General features: G+C 38.5%; 1 protein-coding gene across 12 annotated transcripts in view; it reads left to right on the top strand.

Annotated features, from left to right (window-relative positions):
• The window catches only part of RGS22 (regulator of G protein signaling 22), a 152817-nt gene that overhangs the window by 110810 nt on the left and 27240 nt on the right, over nucleotides 1-14767 (top strand). For 10 of the 12 annotated variants that reach the window (XM_073999206.1, XM_015455078.4, XM_073999203.1 and 7 more), the window contains 2 exons: nucleotides 1116-1274; nucleotides 3994-4062. In XM_073999206.1, coding sequence (XP_073855307.1) covers nucleotides 1116-1274; nucleotides 3994-4062 — 228 coding nt within the window. The remainder of the gene's footprint in view (nucleotides 1-1115; nucleotides 1275-3993; nucleotides 4063-14767) is intronic. The other 2 variants (XM_073999209.1, XM_045398552.3) reach the window with 1 other exon arrangement.

The raw sequence follows: 14767 nt of genomic DNA, 5'->3' as shown, positions 1-14767 counted from the left end.
CTTTGTTTTTGTCATTACTTTTAAAATGTATTTTGTACTTAAGGATGTCTGCATCACATTGTTTTACAAAGATCGTGCTAGTCCAGATTTCAGTTGTGCAGCCAATTTGCTCTTTAATTAGCAAGGTAGTCTTTTTTTTTCCTTTTCTTTTTTGTTTTTATGCAGAAACAATATTAGTGTTGATATTATTTAGTTGATATTATTGAAGGAGGACTAAGAAGAGGATTTCCTTTTTGTTTTTATATAAAACAATAGTATTAGTAGGGTATTATATTAATATTATTGCTCAAAGGAGAACTAAGAAGAGGGCAGTTGTTCCACTGAGCCATCCAGAAATTTTGAGTGGTATGTACACAGAAACAGGGAGAAACCAGAATGAGTTATGGCAGGAAAAAGCCATTAGTAGCTTGTTGAAGCCAATAGTTAAGCAGAAGGAAAATTTAGATCACAAAGAAATTGTGTTTTACAAATGGTACTTATTGTCTATAAAACATGACCTTTTTCTTCTTCCTGTTGCCTCTGTTTTCTGCTTAGAGGTTGTTGGAAAAGCCCTACATTGCTATCACTACAGCTGCACTGTTCTAGGTGCATAGTGCACTACAGCTGCCATCATCCTATCTCCAACCCAATATTTGTTGGTAATATACATATTTATAATATCTGAGTCAAGGTTGTCTTTTAACTAACACATTTTCCTCATCCACAGAAGAAAATTCTTAAATGGATCAATTTGACTAGAATCACAGATTCATAGGATATTAGAAAACTAATAGACTAATGTCCTCATTTTTCAGTTGGAGATACTGAGTCCATGGAGAGAAAAAAATGCCATTGCTGTGGTCACACAGGATAAAAATCTCACTTCTGTGTTCTTTTTGATATATCATAAGTAAGCACAAATCATACATCTAAAACAACCACCACATACACCACAATTGTCTGTCTGATTTTAGGGGAATTACTGCTCAGTATAGCCAGGAGATGTTATACCGAAAATGAAAATTGGCACTCCTCAGGATGCAGCAAATGGTTTTGTAGTGAATGAATGAATTAATGATTATTAGTGTTTCTTTTAAAAAGCACAATAGTTTCTCTTTCCATTTTAATTTTCTTAGGTAATGCATTTAAGTGGTGGCTGGGGGAAGATTCTTCATGAGCAGCTTGATGCACCTGTTCTAGTTGAAATCCAGAAGCATGTCCAAAATAGGCTAGAAAATGTATGGCTGCCATTGTTTCTTGCAAGTGAACAGTTTGCAGCACGTCAAAAGATAAAGGTATATAAATTAGTATAATCTTTTGAAAGCAGTTGTCAGTACCTCTCAAAACTTCAAATGTGCATACCTGGTGACCCAGCCATTGTATTTTTTTTTTTTTTTAAGGAATGGGTTCTCTCTGTCACCCAGTCTGAAGTGCAGCAGTGTGATCCTAGCTCACTGCAGCCTTGAACTCCTGTGCTCAAGCAATACTCCCACCTCAGTCTTCCAAGTAGCTGAGACTACAGGCATGCATTACCATGCCTAGCTAATTAAAAAAAATTTTTTTTTGGAAGAGATGGAGTCTTTCTATGTGCCAGGCTGGTCTCAAACTCCTAGGCTCGAGCAGTCCTCCTGCCTTGGCCTCCCAAAGTGCTGGGATTACAGGTGTGAGATGCTATGCCAGGCCTTAGTCATTGTACTTCTGTTGAGAGTGGTTTGAAGTATGGAGTCAGCCACGTGTGGTGGCATGCACCTGTAGTCCCAGCTACTTGGAAGACTGAAGCAGGAGGATTGCTTGAGTCTAGGAGATCAAGGCTACAGTGAGCTATGATCACATCAGTGCACTCTAGCCTGGGTGACAGAGTGAAACCCTGTCTCTAAAATAATAATAATAATAATAATAATAATAATAATAATACATTTTTAAAAAGAAGCATGGAGTCAAACTTCCCAAGTTTTTGGTTTTTTGTTTGAGAGCCAGGGGTCACCCTGTTGTCCTCAGTGTCCAAACTAGAGTGCAGTGGCTATTCACAGGCACAATCATGGTGCACTACAGCTTTGAACCACTGGGGCTCAATCAGTCTTCCTGCCTCAGCCTCTGAATTGCTGGGACTGTAGGCAAGCGCCACAGTGCCCAGCTCTGACTGCCAAGTTTTAATCTCAACACTGCCACATGTTAGTTGTACCACCTTTAACTTTCATAAATTGTTTCCTCATTTGAAAAATCGAGTTGGTCATAGTAATTACTTAGTAAGGTTGTTCTGAAAAATGAAGTGAAATTAACATGTGCTTAGTGTCTGTCTTAGAATGGTGCCTGGCACATGGCAAACACTCAACTCTTACCTATTAATATAGTTGTTATTTTTAATATTATTAAGTCCTCACACAAATGGACAAGGTTATACAAGGATATTCATTGTAATATCAAATGGGGGAAGAATTAGATGAGTTATGATAATTCTGTACTATGGAAAAATATGCAGATTTCCTTACAAAATGAAATATGAGATTTCCACATGTACTATATGAAAAATGTCATTTATTGAACAAAACAAGGAGGATGCAGAACAATATATAGAAGATAATCCCATTATATTTACTTACATCTCTGTCTATGCATATCTATCCATCCATCCATCCATCTGTTTATGCTTATGATAGAAAAATATCTATGCCTCCTGGGAATGGGTTTGGGGAGTGCAGATTTTTACTTTTTATTTTGTAAAGTGGGTTTGTCTTTGCTTTGTCTTATTTTTATTTTATAAGAAGTATTTCTTTGATAATTTAAAATGTCATTAGCATACCTTGTTTTTAGGTTTCAGGCAAACCTGATCTTTATAAAAATAACACAGAGGTCAGAAAACACGTAATTTTGGACTTTAGTATGCAAAGCCACGTGCCATTAATACTAATCAGGAAGAACCTGAAAAGCTTCCTTCTATATTCAGTTTCTCAAACACTTTGTGGCCTACTTATTTGGAAATACCGTTAGTCATTTGAGCTGAGCAACTTACGGAAAACACAGTACAGTTGGGAAGACAGAATTTATAGTATGAAGAGGAAGGATTGACTTTAGGCAAAATGTTTCTGGAAATAAGCTTTGGGAAAACTCAAATCTCCTCATTCTCTTTCTTCAGGTTAACTCCAATTCTCTATCCAAAGCCAAGTAAAAGGACATCTGGCTTGCTAATATTATTTACCGCATTTCCTCATTATGTTTATCGCTGTAATTTTATTGTAATGCATAGTAATTTCTTGACTTAGCATTCTTTGGGTGGCCAGAAAAATAAACTGATTTTGGCAACCTTGAACCAAAGACAAAAAGGAGGGGTGACGATTTATTCTAAAATGGTGCTGGGACATCTCACACACTTAAGAGTTGACGCCCAAGCTTTAGAAAAGATGTAGGCCAGAACAGCCATGGGAACCCAGCAATAATTCTCAGATCTTTCCACCTGGCTCTGTCTATCAAAAAGACTTAGCCCCAGTGATTCTAGTCCTTATCTCTCTAGATCCGCTTCTGGATCTATCTGCTATGGACAGGGAGATAGAGTCAACAGCAAAGATTTGTTATGAGTGGTTTCCAAGAAAGGGGAAATAATATGAATAGACAATAACCCCAAGAAATATCTACTATATTTCTGTGTCGAGTAACTTTTAGTACTCTTTTAAAATTAGTTGTGAAAAGTATATGGCTAGAAAATAGCTAAAAAGTCTGAGAAGTTATAACTGTCTTTCCAGCTTCAGTTCCCATGTGAGCTCAAGTGAAACTATCATCATTTGGGGCAATAACAATCGGCTATTATTATCTCTGTTTTACAGATGAGAATGCAGTGCTCAGAAAAATTTGGTATCTGACCACAGGGCTTCCATTTTTAAGTTTTATCCTCTTTCTCCTAAACTTCACTATCTCTTATCCAAGTTAACCTTTATCTCATTTTTTAAGCTACTTAATTAGTAAATGATTTCAAACCTTTAGTCTGAATAACTGGGATAAAATAATTGGTTTTGCTTTCAGGTACAGATGGAAGACATAGCAGAAGAGCTCTTACTACAGAAGCCTGAAAAGAAAATCGGGGTCTGGAAGGCAAGTAATGTTTCTTATATTTTTCCTCTTGTAAGTTTTGCTCTGTCAAAGTATTGTTTTTCTTTCCCCTTCTTGTTCAAAAATTCTCACTGAAGACACACTGTTTCCTAAACTGACAACTGAGCACTGATACTGTTTTTAATAGGTGAATGGAATTTGGAGGAAAATGTGACTCTATCAGAACTCTGTTCTTTTTTTTATATATATACTTTAAGTTCTAGGGTACATGTGCACAATGTGCAGGTTTGTTGTACCATGTTGGTTTGCTGCACCCATCAACTCATCATTTACATTAGTTATTTCTCCTAATGCTACTCCTCCTCCAGCCTGCCACTCCCCAACAGGCCCCAGTGTGTGATGTTCCCCTCTCTGTGTCAAAGTGATTGCATTGTTCAATTCCTACCTATGAGTGAGAACATGCAGTGTTTGGTTTTCTGTCCTTGTGATAGTTTGTTGAGAATGATGGTTTCCAGCTTCATTCGTGTCCCTGCAAAGGACATGAACTTATCCTTTTTTAATGGCTGCATGGTATTCCATGGTGTATATGTGCCACATTTTCTTAATCCAGTCTATCATTGATGAACATTTGGGTTGGTTTCAAGTCTTTGCTATTGTGCAGGGTGCCACAATAAACATACATGTGCATGTGTCTTTATAGCAGCATGATTTATAATCCTTTGGGTATATACCCAATAATGGGATGGCTGGGTGAAATGGTATTTCTAGTTCTAGATCCTTGAGGAATCACCACACTGTCTTCCACAGTGGTCTAGCCAATTTACACTCTCACCAACAGTGTAAAAGTGTTCCTGTTTCTCCACATCCTCTCCAGCATCTGTTGTTTCCCGACTTTGTAATGATTGCCATTCTAACTGGTGTGAGATGGTATCTCATTATGGTTTTGATTTGCATTTCTCTGATGACCAGTGATGATGAGCATTTTTTTCATGTGTCTGTTGCCTGCATAAATGTCTTCTTTTGAAAAGTGTCTATTCATATCCTTTGTCCACTTTTTGATTTTTTTTTTCTCGTAAATTTGTTTGAGCTCTTCGTAGATTCTGGATATTAGCCCTTTGTCAGATGGGCAGATTGCAAAAATTTTCTCCCATTCTGTAGGTTACCTATTCACTCTGATGGTAGTTTCTTTTGCCATTCAGAAGCTCTTTAGTTTAATTAGATCCCATTTGTCTATTTTGACTTTCATTACCAATGCTTTTGGTGTTTTAGTCATCAAGTCCTTGCCCATGCCTGTGTCCTGAATGGTATTGTATATGTTTTCTTCTAGCATTTATGTGGTTTTAGATCTAACATTTAAGTCTTGAATCCATCTTGAATTAATTTTTGTATAAGGTATAAGGAAGGGATTCAGTTTCAGCTTTTTACTTATGGCTAGCCAGTTTTCCCAGCACCATTTATTAAATAGGGAATCCGTTCCTCATTTCTTGTTTTTGTCAGGTTTGTCAAAGATCAGATGATTGTAGATGTGTGGTGTTATTTCTGAGGCCTCTGTTCTGTTCCATTGGTCTATATATCTTTTTTGGTACCAGTACCATGCTGTTTTGGTTACTGTAGCCTTGTAGTATAGTTTGAAGTCAGGTAGTGTGATGCCTCCAACTTTGTTCTTTTGGCTTAGGATTGTCTTGGCAATGTGGGCTCTTTTTTGGTTCCATATGAAGTTTAAAGTAGTTTTTTTCTAATTCTGTGAAGAAAGTCATTGGTAGCTTGATGGGGGTGGCATTGAATCTACAGATTACTTTGCACAGTATGGCCATTTTCACGATATTGATTCTTCCTATCCATGAGCATGGAATGTTCTTCCATTTGTTTGTGTCCTCTTTTATTTCGTTTAGCAGTGGTTTCTAGTTCTGCTTTAAGAGGTCCTTCAGATCTCTTGTGAGTTGGATTCCTAGGTATTTTATTCTCTGTGTAGCGATTGTGAATGGGAATTCACTCATGATTTGGTACTCTTTTTGTCTGTTAATATTGTATAGGAATACTTGTGATTTTTGCACATTGATTTTGTATCCTTAGACTTTGCTGATGTTGCTTATCAGCTTAAGGAGATTTTGGGCTGAGATGATGGGGTTTTCTAAATACACAATCAAATGTGCCGGTTTTCAAAGGGAATGCTTCCAGTTTTTGCCCATTCAGTATGATATTAGCTGTGGGTTTGTCATAAATAGCTCTTATTATTTTGAGATACATTCCATCAATACCTAGTTTACTAAGAGTTTTTAGCATGAAAGGCTGTTGGATTTTGTTGAAGGCCTTTTCTGCATCTATTGAGATAATCATCTGTTTTTTGTCATTGGTTCTGTTTATGTGATGGATTATGTTTATTGATTTGCATATGTTGAACCAGTCTTGCATCCCATGTATGAAGCAGACTTGTTCGTGGTGGATAAGTTTTGATGTGCTACTGAATTTGATTTGCCAGTAATTTATTGAGGATTTTCGCATTGATGTTCATCAGGGATATTGATGAACAAAAAATTCTCTTTTTTTGTTGTGTTTCTGCCAGGCTTTGGTATCAGGATGATGTTGGCCTCATAAAATGGGTTAGGGAGGATTCCCTCTTTTTCTGTTGATTGGAATAGTTTCAGAAGGAATGGTACAACTCCTCTTTGTACCTCTGGTAGAATTCGGCTGTGAATCCGTCTGGTCCTGGACTTTTTTTGGTTGGTAAGCTATTAATTATTGCCTCAATTTCAGAGCCTGTTATTGGTCTGTTCAGGGATTTAACTTCTTCCTGGTTTAGTCTTGAGAGAGTGTATGTGTCCAGGAATTTATCCATTTCTTCTAGATTTCCTAGTTCATTTGCATAGGGGTGTTTATAGTATTCTCTCGTGGTGGTTTGTATTTCTGTTGGATCGGTGGTGATATCCCCTTTATCATTTTTATTGCATCTGTTTGATTCTTCTCTCTTTTCTTTATTAGTCTGGTTAGCAGTCTATCAATTTTGTTGATCTTTTCAAAAAACTAGCTCCTGGATTCATTGATTTTTTTGAAGCGTTTTTTGTGTCTCTATCTCTTTCAGTTCTGCTCTGATCTTAGTTGTTTCTTGCCTTCTGGTAGCTTTTGAATTTGTTTGCTCATGCTTCTCTAGTTCTTTTAATTGTGATGTTAGGTGTCAGTTTTATACCTTTCCTGGTTTCTCTTGTGGGCATTTAGTACTATAAATTTCCCTCTACATACTGCTTTAAATGTGTCCCAGAGATTCTGGTACATTGTGTCTTTATTCTCATTGGTTTCAAAGAACATCTTTTTTTTTTTTTTTTTTTTTTTAATTTTTTTATTATTATTATGCTTTAAGTTGTAGGGTACATGTGCATAACGTGCAGGTTTGTTACATATGTATACTTGTGCCATGTTGGTGTGCTGCACCCATCAACTCGTCAATTACATCAGGTATAACTCCCAATGCAATCCCTCCCCCCTCCCCCCTCCCCATGATAGGCCCCGGTGTGTGATGTTCCCCTTCCTGAGTCCAAGTGATCTCATTGTTCAGTTCCCACCTATGAGTGAGAACATGCGGTGTTTGGTTTTCTGTTCTTGTGATAGTTTGCTAAGAATGATGGTTTCCAGCTGCATCCATGTCCCTACAAAGGACACAAACTCATCCTTTTTTATGGCTGCATAGTATTCCATGGTGTATATGTGCCACATTTTCTTAATCCAATCTGTCACTGATGGACATTTGGGTTGATTCCAAGTCTTTGCTATTGTGAATAGTGCAGCAATAAACATACGAGTGCATGTGTCTTTATAGCAGCATAATTTATAATCCTTTGGGTATATACCCAGTAATGGGATGGCTGGGTCATATGGTACATCTAGTTCTAGATCCTTGAGGAATCGCCATACTGTTTTCCATAATGGTTGAACTAGTTTACAATCCCACCAACAGTGTAAAAGTGTTCCTATTTCTCCACATCCTCTCCAGCACCTGTTGTTTCCTGACTTTTTAATGATCGCCATTCTAACTGGTGTGAGATGGTATCTCATTGTGGTTTTGATTTGCATTTCTCTGATGGCCAGTGATGATGAGCATTTTTTCATGTGTCTGTTGGCTGTATGAATGTCTTCTTTTGAGAAATGTCTGTTCATATCCTTTGCCCACTTTTTAATGGGGTTGTTTGTTTTTTTCTTGTAAATTTGTTTGAGTTCTTTGTAGGTTCTGGATATTAGCCCTTTGTCAGATGAGTAGATTGCAAAAATGTTCTCCCATTCTGTAGGTTGCCTGTTCACTCTGATGGTAGTTTCTTTTGCTGTGCAGAAGCTCTTTAGTTTAATGAGATCCCATTTGTCAATTTTGGCTTTTGCTGCCATTGCTTTTGGTGTTTTAGACATGAAGTCTTTGCCCATGCCTATGTCCTGAATGGTACTACCTAGGTTTTCCTCTAGGATTTTTATGGTATTAGGTCTAACATTTAAGTCTCCAATCCATCTTGAATTAATTTTCGTATAAGGAGTAAGGAAAGGATCCAGTTTCAGCTTTCTACTTATGGCTAGCCAATTTTCCCAGCACCATTTATTAAATAGGGAATCCTTTCCCCATTTCTTGTTTCTCTCAGGTTTGTCAAAGATCAGATGGCTGTAGATGTGTGGTATTATTTCTGAGGACTCTGTTCTGTTCCATTGGTCTATATCTCTGTTTTGGTACCAGTACCATGTTGTTTTGGTTACTGTAGCCTTGTAGTATAGTTTGAAGTCAGGTAGCGTGATGCCTCCAGCTTTGTTCTTTTGACTTAGGATTGTCTTGGAGATGCGGGCTCTTTTTTGGTTCCATATGAACTTTAAAGCAGTTTTTTCCAATTCTGTGAAGAAACTCATTGGTAGCTTGATGGGGATGGCATTGAATCTATAAATTACCTTGGGCAGTATGGCCATTTTCACGATATTGATTCTTCCTATCCATGAGCATGGTATGTTCTTCCATTTGTTTGTGTCCTCTTTTATTTCACTGAGCAGTGGTTTGTAGTTCTCCTTGAAGAGGTCCTTTACATCTCTTGTAAGTTGGATTCCTAGGTATTTGATTCTCTTTGAAGCAATTGTGAATGGGAGTTCATTCCTGATTTGGCTCTCTGTTTGTCTGTTACTGGTGTATAAGAATGCTTGTGATTTTTGCACATTAATTTTGTATCCTGAGACTTTGCTGAAGTTGCTTATCAGCTTAAGGAGATTTTGGGCTGAGACAATGGGTTTTCTAAATATACAATCATGTCATCTGCAAACAGGGACAATTTGACTTCTTCTTTTCCTAACTGAATACCCTTGATTTCTTTCTCTTGCCTAATTGCCCTAGCCAGAACTTCCAACACTATGTTGAATAGGAGTGGTGAGAGAGGGCATCCCTGTCTTGTGCCAGTTTTCAAAGGGAATGTTTCCAGTTTTTGCCCATTCAGTATGATATTGGCTGTGGGTTTGTCATAAATAGCTCTTATGATTTTGAGGTACGTTCCATCAATACCGAATTTATTGAGCGTTTTTAGCATGAAGGGCTGTTGAATTTTGTCAAAAGCCTTTTCTGCATCTATTGAGATAATCATGTGGTTCTTGTCTTTGGTTCTGTTTATATGCTGGATTATGTTTATTGATTTGCGAATGTTGAACCAGCCTTGCATCCCAGGGATGAAGCCCACTTGATCATGGTGGATAAGCTTTTTGATGTGTTGCCGAATCCGGTTTGCCAGTATTTTATTGAGGATTTTTGCATCGATGTTCATCAGGGATATTGGTCTAAAATTCTCTTTTTTTGTTGTGTCTCTGCCAGGCTTTGGTATCAGGATGATGTTGGCCTCATAAAATGGGTTAGGGAGGATTCCCTCTTTTTCTATTGATTAGAATAGTTTCAGAAGGAATGGTACCAACTCCTCCTTGTACCTCTGGTAGAATTCAGCTGTGAATCCATCTGGTCCTGGACTTTTTTTGGTTGGTAGGCTATTAATTATTGCCTCAATTTCAGAGCCTGCTATTGGTCTATTCAGGGATTCAACTTCTTCCTGGTTTAGTCTTGGAAGAGTGTAAGTGTCCAGGAAATTATCCATTTCTTCTAGATTTTCCAGTTTATTTGCGTAGAGGTGTTTATAGTATTCTCTGATGGTAGTTTGTATTTCTGTGGGGTCGGTGGTGATATCCCCTTTATCATTTTTAATTGTGTCGATTTGATTCTTCTCTCTTTTCTTCTTTATTAGTCTTGCTAGTGGTCTGTCAATTTTGTTGATCTTTTCAAAAAACCAACTCCTGGATTCATTGATTTTTTGGAGGGTTTTTTGTGTCTCTATCTCCTTCAGTTCTGCTCTGATCTTAGTTATTTCTTGCCTTCTGCTAGCTTTTGAATGTGTTTGCTCTTGCTTCTCTAGTTCTTTTAATTGTGGTGTGAGGGTGTCAATTTTAGATCTTTCCTGCTTTCTCTTGTGGGCATTTAGTGCTATAAATTTCCCTCTACACACTGCTTTAAATGTGTCCCAGAGATTCTGGTATGTTGTATCTTTGTTCTCATTGGTTTCAAAGAACATCTTTATTTCTGCCTTCATTTCGTTATGTACCCAGTAGTCATTCAGGAGCAGGTTGTTCAGTTTCCATGTAGTTGAGCGGTTTTGATTGAGTTTCGTAGTCCTGAGTTCTAGTTTGATTGCACCGTGGTCTGAGAGACAGTTTGTTATAATTTCTGTTCTTGTACATTTGCCGAGGAGTGCTTTACTTCCAATTACGTGGTCAATTTTGGAGTAAGTACGATGTGGTGCTGAGAAGAATGTATATTCTGTTGATTTGGGGTGGAGAGTTCTATAGATGTCTATTAGGTCTGCTTGCTGCAGAGATGAGTCCAATTCCTGGATATCCTTGTTAACTTTCTGTCTCATTGATCTGTCTAATGTTGACAGTGGAGTGTTGAAGTCTCCCATTATTATTGTATGGGAGTCTAAGTCTCTTTGTAAGTCTCTCAAAGAACATCTTTATTTCTGCCTTCATTTCATTATTTACCCAGTAGTCATTCAGGAGCAAGTTGTTCAGTTTCCATGTAGTTGTGTGGTTTTGAGTGAGTTTCTTAATCCTGAGTTCTAGTTTGATTGCATTGTGGTCTGAGAGACAGTTTGTTGTGATTTCTGTTCTTCTACATTTGTTGAGGAGTGCTTTACTTCCAATTAGGTGGTTAGTTTTAGAATAAGTGTGATGTGGTGCTGAGAATAATGTATATTCCGTTGATTTGGGGGGAAGAGTTCTATAGATGTCTATTAGGTCTGCTTGTTGCAGAGCTGAGTTCCGGTCCTGGATATCCTTGCTAACCTTCTGTCTCATTGATCTCTCTAATATTGATAGTGGGGTGTTCAAGTCTCCCATTATTATTGTGTGGGAGTCTAAGTCTCTTTGTAGGTCTCTAAGGACTTACTTTATGAATCTGGGTGCTCCTGTGTTGGGTGCATATATATTTAGGATAGTTAGCTCTTCTTGTTGAATTGATCCCTTTACCATTATGTAATGGCCTTGTCTCTTTTGATCTTTGTTGGTTTAAAGTCTGTTTTATCAGAGACTAGGATTGCAACCTCTCCTTTTTTTGCTTTCCATTTGCTTGATAGATCTTCCTCCATTTCTTTATTTTGAGCCTTTGTGCATCTTTGCACATGAGATGGGTCTCCTGAATACAGCACACTGATGGATCTTGACTCTTTATCCAATTTGCCAGTTTGTGTCTTTTAATTGGGGCATTTAACCCATTTACATTTAAGGTTAATATTGTTATGTGTGAATTTGATGCTGTCATTATGATGTTTGCTGGTTATTTTGCCCATTAATTGATGCAGTTTCTTCATAGCATCAGTGGTCTTTACTATTTGGCATGTTTTCATGGTGGCTAGTACCGGTTGTTCCTTTCCATGTTTAGTACTTCCTTCAGGAGCTCTTGTAGGGCAGGCCTGGTGGTGACAAAATCTCTCAGCATTTGCTTGTCTGTAAAGGAGTTTATTTCTCCTTGACTTATGAAGCTTAGTTTGGCTGGATATGAAATTCTGGGTTGAAAATTCTTTTCTTTAAGAATGTTGAATATTGGCCCCCACTCTCTTCTGGCTTGTAAGGTTTCTTCCGAGAGATCCGCTGTTAGTCTGATGGGCTTCCCTTTGTGGGTAACGCGACCTTTTTCTCTGGCTGCCCTTAACACTTTTTTTCCTTCATTTCAATCTTGGCAAATCTGATAATTATGTCTTGGGGTTGCTCTTCTCGAGGAGTATCTTTGTGGTGTTCTCTGTATTTCCTGAATTTGAATGTTGGCCTGCTTTTCTAGGTTGGGGGAGTTCTCCTGGATAATATTCTGAAGAGTGTTTTCCAACTTGGTTCCATTCTCCCCATCACTTTCAGGTACACCAATCAAATGTAGATTTGCTCTTTTCACATAGTCCCATATTTCTTGGAGGCTTTGTTCATTTCTTTTTACTCTTTTTTCTCTAATCTTGTCTTCTCGCTTTATTTCATTAATTTGATCTTCAATCACAGATACCCTTTCTTCCACTTGATTGAATTTGCTCTTGAAGCTTGTGCATGCATCACAAAGTTCTTGTGCCATGATTTTCAGCTCCATCAGGTCATTTAAAGTCTTCTCCACACTGTTTATTCTAGTTGGCCATTCGTCTAATCTTTTTTCAAGGTTTTTACCTTCCTTGTGATGGGTTCCAACATCCTCCTTTAGCTCAGAGAAGTTTGTTATTACTGACCTTCTGAAGCCTACTTCTGTCAGCTTGTCGAAGTCATTCTCCATCCTGGTTTGTTCTGTTGCTGGTGAGGAGCTGTAATCCTTTGGAGGAGAAGAGATGCTCTGATTTTTAGAATTTTCAGCTTTTCCGCTCTGGTTTCTCCCTATCTTTGTGGTTTTATCTACCTTTGGTCTCTGATGATGGTGACCTACAGATGGGGTTTTGGTGTGGATGTCCTTTTTGTTGATGTTAATGCTGCTCCTTTCTGCTTGTTAGTTTTCCTTCTAATAGTCAGGTCCCTCAGCTGCAGGTCTGTTGTAGTTTGTTGGAGTTCCACTCCAGACCCTGTTTGCCTGGGTATCACCAGCAGAGGCTGCAGAAGAGCAAATATTGCAGAACAGCAAATATTGCTGCCTGATCCTTCCTCTGGAAGCTTCGTCCCAGAGGGGCAGCCGCCTATATGAGGTGTTTGTCAGCCCCTACCATGTAGACACCTCCCAGTTAGGCTACATGGGGGTCAGGGACCCACTTGAGGAGACAATCTGTCCATTCTCAGAGCTCAAATGCTGTGCTGGGAGAACCACTGCTCTCTTCAAACGTTTAGGTCTGCAGAAGTTGTCTCCTGCCTTTTGTTCAGTTATGCCCTGCCCACAGAGGTGGAGTCTAGAGGCAATAGGCCTTGTTGAGCTGTGGTGGGCTTAATTTTCACATCGTAGTACAGCAGCTTTCAACATCTGACCCACGTTTCAGTGACTTGCCCAAGAACCAGATGCATTGTGGAATTCTGGTACATCTCTTCAAGAGCCCCCAGGTTGTATGCCAAGAATGTTGCAGGACTTTTCCTTCGTTCAGCTAAAGACTGGGTTCTTGTCTGTCCCTCGGCCAGGAAAATTTAGGCTGGGAGACGGTTTAAAGGGTGAATAAAGCTGGGTTTTATTGGGTGAAAAGGTGGGGGGATGAAAGGGAAACAGGGTTCCTTCACAAGGCCAGAGTCCCCTGCTAGAGGCTTCCCATTGACCCTTGGAATTCAGAACTCTGTTCTTTTTAAAAAACTTATTATTATTATTATTCGGGTCTTGCTGTGTTGCCCAGGCCAGAGTGCAATAGTATGATCATAGCTCGTTATCACATCTAACTCCTGGGCTTGAGTGATCCTCCTGTGTTCACCTCCTGAATAAGGAGCTCTATTCTTAAAGAGATCCTTGACCTGTTCAACCTTAGAAGTGTGTGATTGCCTTAAATATGTATTTTTCTTTATTCTGTGTGTCATGGATTTACTGAGACAAGCTGTGCATTCCAACATATGATAGTTTATTATTGAGAGTGAATTACACAAAAAATGAGCAGCATGCAGCAGAATCAGCAGGTTAAATTGTCTTACATTATGACTTTAATTTATCTGTCTGTCTATCTATCTATCTATCTATCTATCTATCTATCTATCTATCTATCTATCTATTGATCGACAGAGTCTTGCTCTGTCGCCCATGTTGGAATGAAGTGGCACAATCTCAGCTCACTGCAACCTCTGCCTCCCAGGTTCAAGCAAGTTTCATGCCTCAGCCTCCCCAGTAGTTGGGATTACAGGCACACACCACTACACCCAGCTTATTTTTTGCATTTGTAATGTAGACGGGGTTTTATCATGTTGCCCAGGCTGGTTTTGAACTCCTGAGCTCAGGCAATCTGCCCATCTTGGCCTCCCAAACTGCTAGGATTACAGGCATGAGCCATCACGCCAGGTACATTATCCCTTCTATTTAGAGCTGCATTTTAATCATAACTGTACACTGCTCTCAGGCATCCTCACAAGGGCACTTTGCCGAGCAGGAGCACACATAAAAAATCAAATCAAATTGAAATAGAAATAAAAATATTAAAAGCAAAAAGATAGAATTTTAGCTTTAAAAGAATTAAGATAACTATCATTTTGATGACTTAAAACCACTACAATATAATACCTGGCTAGAAATGGCCTATTTTGCTTTGTAACATGCATAATAAACATAGTCTTCCTTTTG

This window comes from Macaca fascicularis, chromosome 8 (assembly GCF_037993035.2).
Source record: "Macaca fascicularis isolate 582-1 chromosome 8, T2T-MFA8v1.1".
NCBI lineage: Eukaryota > Metazoa > Chordata > Mammalia > Primates > Cercopithecidae > Macaca > Macaca fascicularis.
Note: the sequence above shows the minus strand (reverse complement) of the source record. Positions and strands in the feature narration are given on the sequence as shown.